Raw genomic sequence first — 11,822 nt, forward strand, 5'->3', positions numbered from 1 at the left:
ACCTAAGACAGGGAATTTTTACTAGGATTAAGTGTCAGGAATTGTGAAAAACTGAGTTTAAATGTATTTGGCTAAGGTGTATGTAAACTTCCGACTTCAACTGTATTTCCTTTAGTACCATAAGTATTTTATAGTCCTGCTACCAGTCACAGAAATAATTAAGACATTTTTTTGTATTTTGAAAAATACATCTGCATAGCCTACATTGAAAGCCAGTTGGACAGCAGAACAGCTGAGGTGGTGTATTCTACTGCATCCCACTGCATGCTTTACCATTTAATTAAATGTATTTCTTATTTTTATGAGATTCTTATAGCTCAAAAAGCCCAGCAGTAAGACCACCGTGTGTGTGTGTGTGTGTGTGTGTGTGTGTGTGTGTGTGTGTGTGTGTGTGTGTGTGTGTGTGTGTGTGTGTGTGTGTGTGTGTGTGTGTGTGTGTGTGTGTGTGTCCGTTTATCACTACACTGATTTGCCAGGGGATATGAATTAGAGCTTTCTCCTCTAATGGGAATGATTCAGGGGAATGTCACAGGAGCAAAATATATTGAGCTTTTTCACCCTCTTCTTTTCTTTGCTCTTAATTGCCTGGGAAAAAGGCAAGAGAGTGCCATTTCTGTATGCAGAGTCAATAGGGCTGACTACAAGTAATGTTAATAGACTCTCTGCTGCTCCACAGCCTCCCAGGCCAGTCTCTAAAGAGAGTCCTCTCCACCAGCCTCTTTAGGAGTAAACCAGGGGCTTCTTCTGTACCAATCATTAATGAAACCCTCCTCCTCTTCGTTCCAGGGCTGAGTAAGAACGCTGACGCCACGGCCGCTCTATTTCCCCGGCAGCAGCTTGTGGCTCTGTCACCATGGTTATTCATATAGCTAACATACTGAAGCGCCGTGGTACACATGCTGCTGTTCATACTGTAGCATGCCTGTGTGTGTGAAATGCTTTATGTCAGCATTTTAGGGAAGACTAAGTGAACCGTTCTCGTCATTCGTTCTCTTTCTGTCTCTGTAGTTTATTACTGGAACATGACACACTGCTTCCTCACGTTCTCGCCTCCTTTCCTGGACACTCTGTCATGGAGTGTTCCGGTGTTCCAGTGTGGGAATGTGTGTGCTTGGCCGTGCTCTGGGTCTGTTAATTGTAATGAGTTTATAAATCAGAGGATTACCTGAGTGCTGTTTCCAGGGTCCTCAGTAAAAGCAGAGCGATGTGATGATCAAAGGCCTGTAATAGTGGAGCTGTGGACACTGGGAGGCTGCCACCGGAGCGTGTGCCCTACTTCCGGCTCTGATTGGATAGGTTAAGGGTTGGTCATGCATAATGAGGTCAGAGCAGCCAATCATGAAAGGGAAGCAGTGGGAGGGGAAGGGGTAACTTGAGCCTGTCGCTCTAGCAGCCAGAGGGTGTGTGCATGCGCGCCTATGTGTGTTTGCGTGTGGGACAGTCTGTGTGTGTGTTTCTGGGGGTCAGAGGTCATCCTTCCCTTGGTTGTTCCACTTCCTCGCCTCTCTGGTGTTTGACACGGTGCGTTTTAAGAGCTGCGAGGCCTGCTGCATTCCTCCTCAGCAGGCAGAACAGCAGCCTAGCTACCCTACCCTCATTAGATGCTCAATTTCGGTGAGTCCATGGGGAAAGTGGAGCACAGATCATTAGCGATTTGGAGGGAGCGATTTGTTTTGCTCCACAAGTTGTTTAGCATTACAAGTCTGTAGTGCTGACCATTTCTTAACTACCCTTAGTTTTAACATCTAATGTTGCCATAAATCATATGTGGCACTTATCCTTACGTGTGCTGGGGTATGAGTCATTCCTCTATATGGAGAGACGGTGTCTGCGGTTACGGGTGTGTGTGCGATGCGGTGCCCACGTGTGTGTGTGTGTGTGTGTGTGTGTTTGGGAGTGAGAGATGGACCTGACCTCTCAGAGCCTGCTACTGCTGCCAGATATATTGCTCGGTTCTGTTCTGATCTCCCTCTCCTGCTGTGTCTGGGTCCCGCTTCCTCTCTCTCTCTCTCTCTCTCTCTCTCTCTCTCTCTCTCTCTCTCTCTCTCTCTCTCTCTCTCTCTCTCTCTCTCTCTCTCTCTCTCTCTCTCTCTCTCTCTCTCTCTCTCTCTCTCTCTCTCTCTCTCACACAAAAACACACCATCTGTCTCGCTTTGTGTCGGTGTCTGTCTTTTTCACTTCATGTCTCTGTCTCTTCTTTAAACTCACACACAGAGACACAAACTCAGGCACGACATATCTGTTTCTCCCTTGGTCCCTCTCCCTCATCTCCATGGTGTATATTGACCCCGAAAGTTATGGAGGTAATTGGAGTAACAGTATTGTCAAGACGATACATGTACAGTATCATTCTTCCCCATGTTTTCCCTGCTTTCTCCTTCTTTTCACCTGGTGAAACATATTTGGACCTAGTCATTAGAGAGTTGTGGGAGGTCTGCTCCTGGTATTGATTCTACTGTCCAATCTCATTTATTTTACATGGCTTTTCCACTCCCAGGAGCTCACCAGGTATCTATGCTGCTTTGTGATGGAGGGCTTGGGTAAATAAGGCGGAAAATACCCATTGATTCCCTGAAGATCCATGTATTGATCCTGAAGGATCAGCTTTTGTGTTCTCTGTTCACCCCTTCATCCCAGCATGGAGGTAAACCCCAGGCCTGCGAACTCAGTGCTCACTCTCTTTCAGAAACACAGACAGAGATGCACACGCGTACACGGACACACCATGGTAACCCCGTGTTTTCAGTCATAAGTGCCAATGAGCTCATTATGGACTGCACATTAAGAAGTGTTTCTGAGATGATGTCACCCTGTAATGGTGTCCCTCTCTGTTCTGGGCGAAGGCTAACTATGCTGTCATTCCACCAGCCAGTCCCTCATACAGATCCTATTGTAGGACCTGACAGACTGACGCTGACATCCTTTACCAGGGTTGCCCAACTGGTGGCCCACAGGTTTTGTTTGGCCCCCAAGTTTTCTGAGCAATGCAAATAATATATATATAGTTTTGTTTTTATTATTGGACATAAAAGACTGTATAAACACCTGCAAATCAGCTTCAAGTGATTTCAATTTTGGAAATCTGTTCCAAAGTATTCCCACGCATAATAAAGTAATATACGTGATCGTATACAAATGTACGGTTTGAAATGAATATGTTTTAGTCAAATATTATATCTGTTTTGGCTTCTTGTGGCCAATTTGCAGTCTTAAAAAAGAAAAAGTCTGAATGTAGTTGATGATCCCTATCCTATACCATCGTTGGTCCTGGATGAGCATGATATCTCACCGTCTGCTGAGTATCTAAAGCTGTAAAAGCTGCGAACATATCTCACTGCTCTGTGAGCCTTCATTTTCATGTAAAGAGGGATGACACTGGCACATCACTAGAATCTGTCTGCTCCACTGTACCCAGGGGATTGTGGGTATGCGCGCTGTGTGTGATCGTTCCACATAATGCAACCTTAAGAAAGTGTTAAAACACGTCCTACACGTTAACCGAGGATAACATTTTCATGTGCTAAGGTCCACATTATTTTACAGCCTTACCCACATAAGCTATTAATGTATGTAAATGGTGCCACACACTCAGGGAAACATAACAGAGAAAAACGATTTAGCCTAATTTGTAATTCCCAGGTGCTAAAAAGAGTGAGTTGAGTAATATGTTAAAGTTGGATTTTAAACAGGGGCTGCCAGTAAAGTCAACTGAAAGTAAAGTTTTCTGCATTTATTACGAAGTCCCCTTTAGTATCTGCCGGAAAATTACGATTGAAAACTCTCCGGAATGCTACAGCATCTGATTTGCTCTTGTTCTACTTTAAATACATTAAAGTGGCTCTGGCAGAATCAGCTTTTTAAGCAAAGGTCACTTGACGTTTCATTGATTTAGCATTTTAATGTTATTTGCGTAGCCTCTCTCTCTCTGCGGGGAATGGCATTATGCAGGCAAGGAGAGTGTGTGTGCAGAGTGCGTGTGCAGTGTGCTGTGTGCTGCTGGTGAGAGGCTGTGAACGTGGCCTGGGTGTAGCTCAGTGGAGACGGGGGACGGGGCTAGGCCTGCCACTCTCTAACAAGTATAAGATACAGCCAAGACCCCTCACCTCTGCAGCAGCCAGCTACCCAGCCAGCCACTAACACTTGTTGCCAGCCTTCACATTGAAAATGTGTTGTCATTAGTCCGTTTAAATTTTTGTCCCAGCGAAGGTGTTGGCACCTCTCCCTGTCTCTATTGATTCCGGCTCCTCTTTAATAATCTCATAAAACTGTAGTCCTGCTCTCCTGCCATGTTGGGGCAACAGAACAGGAATACCCACCCAGGATTACCAGACAGGAATCACACACCTCTATCTGACACCCTAGGATGAGAGGAAGGGAGGGTGGAGGGAAGGAAGGGGAGAGGGCTTGTGTGCCTGTAAGTGTTGGGTCTGTAAGTAGGGTAGAGGAGCGAGGGGTGGAAGACCAATATAGGGGTAGAGGGTCAGACAGCCCCTGTGGGAGGGCCTGGGCTGGTGAGGGGTGTTGTTCTGTGTTTCTGTCATCCTGGAAGACAATACAACCCAGCCAGCAGTAGAGAATATCCATCAGACAGTAGAGCATGTTCACTGGTATCAGAGGCTCTGTGGTGGCTGTAGTGAGTGTATGGATCAGTGGGTTGTTTCTCTAATAGAACATTATAGGCTCAGGTTATGAATAACTCCCAGTAAGACTGAGCCAGACTCTCTGGTTACAGGGAGTACTCTCTACATCTGCCATAATAAGGGCCCTGGCAACTGGAGCTGGCTCTCTGACCTCATTGGATTCAATACACTGATTAGAATGTGGTTTGCTTTGATTAAACAAAATAATCCTTAATTTACTTGCTCTTGCATTTGTATATCAGTGTGTCATGAGTTTGTGTGGTAGGAGCGGGTGTTTGTTGAGTGGGCACGCAGTGAGATGTTTAGGTCAGCAGCCTATGATTTATTTAGTCTTAGTCTTGGGTGTAGTAGCATATCCAAAGTTCTGGTCTCCGCAGCTCCCTCTGTGGGCCAGTGGTGGTAGTGCTTGGTGGGTGGTGACGACGGAGGCTTGGCCCTGACCACACAGGGTGTAATAGTGCAGTGGAAACTGTGCTGTCAGTTAATAGAGGAGCTGCCTCTCTCAGTGTGTGGCAGTGGGAGAGAGTGCGACGACAGTAGAGCTCTCCTGCAGAGAGGGCAGGTGTGTTAACCCCTCTCCCTGTTTCTCTCTTTCTCTCTCGCTCTCTGCTCTCTTGGTCTGCTCACCCAGCCGCCACTCTCTCCTCCCGCACTCCGCTGTGACAAATGGCTCCTGACGGCTGATTTGTTGGTTGTCAAAAGTGGTCCTTGTGCCGCCGCCGAGGGGAGGTGGATCGAGCTGGAAAACAAGCTGCATCTTCCAATTTTCCAGCTCCCGCCACCGCTCCTCAGCCTCGCCCACAGAAACACTCACAGGCAGGCAGCCCACGGCAAGCCAAGATGTCACTTCTCAAATTGATATTCTCTCGGTCTGACATTGAATGCATCAAATTAATAGCCGTTCATGATTTATCAGCGTATTCATTAATTTTCATTCAACCTCAGTGATGTAGCTTTTCCTGGGTTTTGTAAGTTATTTTTGCACTAGAGATGTTTCAGTGACATCCTCTGGCATTAGTAATGACAAGGGAACTAGGAAAAAGGGAAAAGAGGGTGAGAGAAAGACAGTACTTTTGAAACAGCCATAAAACCCAGGCGTTAGTTGGGAGGGGCGACCAACTTTCCTTCCCACCAGCTGCCCCAGGATGTCCTGACGAGCTTCTAGAGGAAGTCATCAAACTTGGCCTGAGTTCCCTCCCATGACAGTAGTTAGAACACTGCACTTTCTGCCCTGCATCGACAGTTAATCTCCCCAACACTCCTCAAGGACATTAGAAATCCAAATCCTGCCTTGTCCCTATTGCACTGAAATTAATCCAGTTTGGTGTTCGTGCCCCTGGGCCATGTGGTTACAGTAACATGAAACACTAAACCGGCCCCTGGGCCATGTGGTTACAGTAACATGAAACACTAAACCGGCCCCTGGGCCATGTGGTTACAGTAACATGAAACAATAAACCTGCCCCTGGGCCATGTGGTTACAGTAACATGAAACACTAAACCTGCCCCTGGGGCATGTGGTTACAGTAACATGAAACACTAAACCTGCCCCTGGGCCATGTGGTTACAGTAACATGAAACACTAAACCTGCCCCTGGGCCATGTGGTTACAGTAACATGAAACACTAAACCTGCCCCTGGGCCATGTGGTTACAGTAACATGAAACACTAAACCTGCCCCTGGGCCATGTGGTTACAGTAACATGAAACACTAAACCTGCCCCTGGGCCATGTGGTTACAGTAACATGAAACACTAAACCTGCCCCTGGGCCATGTGGTTACAGTAACATGAAACACTAAACATGCCCCTGGGCCATGTGGTTACAGTAACATGAAACACTAAACATGCCCCTGGGCCATGTGGTTACAGTAACATGAAACACTAAACCTGCCCCATGGCCATGTGGTTACAGTAACATGAAACACTAAACCTGCCCCTGGGCCATGTGGTTACAGTAACATGAAACACTAAACATGCCCCTGGGCCATGTGGTTACAGTAAACAGCAGCAGTCATTCTATAGAGAGCTTTAGGAGTGTCTCTGAGTGCATGTGAATGTGACTAATGTGCACTACACAATCTGAGATGAGTCAAAGGTCACAGTGGAATAGAGGGGGCTGCGCTGGATTATTTACCCATGGTCCTCTTCTCTTATTAGCCTTGCTGTCTCCTTATCTCTTCTTATGTCATCCTTGGTTCTGCATGCCATCCTGGCTCCTTCACCCCCTGACCTCTGACCCTGTTTAGGCTTCCTTAAGCCCTGGAGGTTGCTCACTGTTGAAATTTTGTTGATATTATGGACTGGGTGTTTGTGTTCCAAGTAGGCTGATTGTATAATTATATGGTATTCACTGTTATTATCAAATAAAATCACATTTTATTTGTCACATGCTTGGTAAACAACAGGTGTAGACTAACAGTTAAATGCTTACTTACGGGCCCTTCCCAACAACACAGAGAGAAATAGAAAAATAACAGAAAGACAATAACACTAAATGCATCATATGTAATGATACCTTGACTATATACACAGGGTACCAGTACCGAGTCAATGTGCAGCGGTACGAGGTCATTGAGGTAGATATGTACATATAGGGGTGGCAGGTAGCCTATAGGTAGGGGTAAAGTGACTAGGCAGCAGGATAGACAGCAGCAGCCATGTATGTGATGAGTCAAAAGAGTGCAGGTGCAAAGGGGAGGTCAATGCAGATAGTCCAGGTCCCTATTTGGTTAACTATTAGCGGTCTTATAGCTTGGGGGTAGATATGGGTATGATATAGGTTCAGTTTGGCAATGTATTAACCATATTCAATATATTCAAGCTAAGACTACATGGCCTGTTTGACCCCTTGTCTTCTATTGGTGAATGAACATCCATATCTCTTCATCACATAGTCTGTTGAGCTCCATTATAATGACTGGATTATGGTGTGTGAGAATGACTTTAGAGCAGCAGCTATGTGTTTATGTGTTTATCCAGTGTGGCGCAGCGGTCTAAGGCACTGCATCTCAGTGCAAGAGGTGTCACATCCGGCCGTGATTGGGAGACCCATAGGGTGGCACACAATTGGCCCAGCGTCGTCCGGGTTTGGCCGGGGTAGGCCGTCATTGTAAATAAGAATTTGTTCTTAACTGACTTGCCTAGTTAAATCAAAACATTTATGGTAATGCTTGTTTAAGCCCAGGCTAAGGTGATCTTTACTGGCTGTCTGTCTGCTGTATACAGTACTACAGACTGAATAGGAGCTGCTTCTCATTCATTCCCACTTGTTCTTTTATTCCAAATTCTTTGTGTTTCCACGCTAGCTCTTCCCTTCTAACACAATGCAATAGAAAATCATTTTCCCTTTGAACCCGCGCCATAAAGAAGGCAGATTGCTTTGTGCGTCAGCCATCAAAACAGCCGAGAAAAGAGCATAGCCGTTCCCTGGTGCGCCAAGGCTGCAGTCGTCTTGTCTCATGGCCTTGTCTCCTTGATATAGGAAGGGGTTAAGCTTTTATCTTATAAATACCTTCAAAAATCCCACGGTCAATGACACATTCAGATATGCCGAGTCCTGCATTAACATAAAAACGAGGTCTTGTTATACAGTGAAATTTCAATGAAGCGAACACAAAATGCATTTAATGAAATTCAGATGCTAAGGCCCCTGCTCCCATGACTCTCATTAAAGGGGCTTTGTGCTGTTTCTCCATCTTCTCTTTGTGGAGAAGGTCCTCCAGTGCCTCTAATAAGGTCTGAGATTTCATCATATTCTTGATTTAGAGAAGACAATGTCTGTCTTGTTCAGTTGTTCCTCTCAGCGCTCACGCCATTCTGCCTCTCCAAAAGACGGGGGGCGGGCAGACTTTCTCCATGCAGCTCATGATAATAGCTGCATGGTGCATTTTCTTTTAATACTGAAGTTTGCGAACGTCCCCCTAACTCACTGTCTCTCTCTTCACTCACTCTCTCTCTCTGTACAGGATTCGGCTTTGTAACTTTCGAGGGTGAAGACGTCGTAGAGAAAGTCTGTGAAATTCATTTTCATGAAATCAATAATAAAATGGTAAGTCTACTCTTCTTTTCAATTCCAGCTTGGTGTTGAAAGATTAATATTTGATTTCCTCTTTAATGGAGTGTTAATAGCATAGAGTCAACGGTGTGTGTGGGGCGTAGGCGTGTGTGTGTGCTCATGCATGACTGTATATATACGTGTGTGTGTGTGTGTGTGATTATGTGTGGGTGTGTGCACGTCTGTGTGTGTGTGTGTGTGTGTGTGTGTGTGTGTGTGTGTGTGTGTGTGTGTGTGTGTGTGTGTGTGTGTGTGTGTGTGTGTGTGTGTGTGTGTGTGTGTGCGTGCGTGCGTGCGTGCGTGCGTGCGTGCGTACATGTGCGTGCCTGTTTGTGTGCATGCTGTGGGTCTCTGGGATGGGGTAGCGCAGTGGTGTGTACTGCCCGGTAACTGTGAAATTGTGTGTGTAAGTTCCGCATGTCATATTGAGGGACTGGTGAGGGGAACCTGTCGCTTTCTTGCACCTACATTCCCCAACTCATACCACACGCACACCTTGAGTGCTGGCCAGCCAGGGAGAGAGTGTTGCTGGGAGAGCGTTGGCAGAGGAAGAGTTCATTAACCAGGGATTAGAGCCTTCCAGGAAGCCCAGTAATGATCTGACTCATCACCTCACTGCTGTTGTCTTCTGCTTCAAAGCACACAGTCGAAAGCTTATGGTCATTCCATCAGTTCAGCTAATCAGATGAATCAATTGAGCACGGCGTACTGTAGCCGTCAATATTTCTGTAACATGTTGATAGATAGTAGACAGTTCTGAGTCTCTGTAGTAGCGGTTGTGGCCCCTCCTGTCCCCCTGTGTGTACACTGTGTGTAGTCTACTGACTGGGTTGGCCCTGTGGCCTGTGATGGGCTAGAGGGAATACTCTCTTCCTGTTACTCTACGGGCTGGGACTCCTTCCTTTACTATGTGGTCTCCTTCAGGGTCATAGACCTGAGTGACGGCGGTGGTGTAGTACAAACAAGAGACCGACTCGTCCATGTATGGCCCTTACTTACCACCATCTTTGTAACACCCTGCTGATCAGAGCCTCCCATAGGAATCACATGAGAAGAACAGAGAGGAAAGGAGACAGGTAGAGGAGAGGGGAGGGGAAAAGAGAGGAGAGGAGAGAATAGGGGGCGAGGGAAAGAGAGGAGAGAAAGAGAGCTGAGAAAGAGGAGAAACAGGCCTGGTTATCTGAACTGGAGATCAGATATTGTAGTCATTCTGAACCCCTTCGTCTCCCTCTTCCATCCCTCATCCCCTCTCCCTCTCTTTCTCCGTCACAGACAAGCTGCTCCTTGAGCCCAGGGACAGACACAGTGTCTGCTTGCAGATCTATGAGACCAAGACAGTGCTATCGATTTTTATATGATATTGCATCAAATGGTTTCATCGTTCAGGGAGCACCAAGCCAGGGCTGCCATTTCGTTTTCCCTGCAGTGGTTTGGAGCATTGTTCGTGCCACCCATCGACAGGCTGGATTGAATTGGACTAGCAGGGAATTGCATGAGATGGGTAACTTCAGAGAAATGGAGGAGAATAAAAAGCTACTTGAAATACTCCAGGTTATTTGTCTTGTTGAAAATAACAGAAGTTGATGTGCTGCACTCTCTCTGTGCGGTAATGAGATGGTTGAGCGTTTCTAAGACAACAGAGGAGAGGGTTAAACCGTTCCTGGGAGTTCAAGCAAGCTTCTTCCCGTTTTCCTCTCTATTAGAATCCACTGGTAGAGCTTCAGATCAAAGCTTTATCTGAAGCATCATCTGCTAACAGTCTGTGCTGTGTATATTTGACTTGCTAATTCCATTCATCATCATTATTATGATTATTATTTAGTATACTCCTGTGGCAGGCAGGGTTCTGTATTCAGGCTGTTTTAGTGTCATCGTGTGTTTTGATGCCTCTCATCTCTGCTTCCTGCCATCTGTTGCATGTTGAACCCCTTCCTTTAATAGAGTATACAGTCAACTGTGTGCCAGGCGACCCGGCTCTGAGGGAATTCAGTAGAGATTGAAACACAGGCCACAGGTCCAGAGCAGTGGACATTAGGGAAGGGTCTGCTAGTAAGGGTCAGATTGTGTAGGTGACGACAGAGCATGTGTCGCCCTCGTGAGGATTTCTCTCATGGTCGCGACTCTGCCTGCCTTTGATGTCCGCTCTAAGCACACGCAGCCGCCCATAAAACATTCAGCAGGCTTTTCCTCTGCTGGAGACAGAGAGGAAGGAGGAGGGGGTTGAACAGAACTCTCTTCAAATCCAAACGTCCCGCTTTGGCCCCTTCGAAATCCAACAGAGTGCTGACATCTGGGAGAACAGAAAGGGGGCGAATGGAGGAGGGGAAGGAGGTAAGGATGGAGGAGGGGAAGGAGGAGGGGAAGGAGGAGAGAAAGGAGGAAGGGATGGAGGAGAGGATGGAGGAAGGGATGGAGGAGAGGATGGAGGAGAGGAAGGAGGAGGGGATGGAGGAGGGGAAGGAGGAGGGGATGGAGGAGGGGAAGGAGGAGGGGAACGAGGAAGGGATGGAGGAGAGGAAGGAGGAGGGGATGGAGGAGGGGATGGAGGGGATGGAGGAGGGGAAGGAGGAGGGGATGGATGAGGGGAAGGAGGAGGGGGAGGAGGGGGGAAAGGAGGAGGGGATGGAGGAGGGGATGGAGGGGGGGAAGGAGGGGATGGAGGAGGGGAAGGGGGGGGGAAGGAGGAGGGGATGGAGGAGGGGAAGGAGGAGGGGATGGAGAAGGGGATGGAGGGGGGGAAGGAGGAGGGGAAGGAGGAGGGGATGGAGGAGGGGAAGGAGGGGGATGGAGGAGGGGAAGGAGGGGGGGATGGAGGAGGGGAAGGAGGAGGGGATGGAGGAGAGGAAGGAGGAGGGGATGGAGGAGAGGAAGGAGGAAGGGATGGAGGAGAGGATGGAGGAAGGGATGGAGGAGAGGAAGGAGGAGGGGAAGGAGGAGGGGATGGAGGAGGGGATGGATGGGATGGAGGAGGGGAAGGAGGAGGGGATGGAGGAGGGGAAGGAGGAGGGGATGGAGGGGGGGAAGGAGGAGGGGATGGAGGAGGGGAAGGAGGGGGGAAGGAGGAGGGGAAGGAGGAGGGGATGGAGGGGGGGAGGAGGAGGGGATGGAGGAGGGGATGGAGGAGGG

At 47.7% G+C, this 11,822-nt stretch overlaps 1 protein-coding gene across 20 annotated transcripts in view; it reads left to right on the plus strand.

Moving 5' to 3' along the window:
* The window catches only part of LOC139537211 (RNA-binding protein Musashi homolog 2-like), a 350,657-nt gene that overhangs the window by 256,496 nt on the left and 82,339 nt on the right, over nt 1-11,822 (plus strand). For all 20 annotated transcript variants that reach the window (XM_071338275.1, XM_071338269.1, XM_071338270.1 and 17 more), the window contains one exon: nt 8,608-8,690. In XM_071338275.1, the coding sequence (XP_071194376.1) occupies nt 8,608-8,690 (83 nt within the window). The remainder of the gene's footprint in view (nt 1-8,607; nt 8,691-11,822) is intronic.

The sequence above is a fragment of the Salvelinus alpinus genome, chromosome 13 (genome assembly GCF_045679555.1).
Source record: "Salvelinus alpinus chromosome 13, SLU_Salpinus.1, whole genome shotgun sequence".
In the NCBI taxonomy this organism is placed as follows: Eukaryota; Metazoa; Chordata; class Actinopteri; order Salmoniformes; family Salmonidae; genus Salvelinus; species Salvelinus alpinus.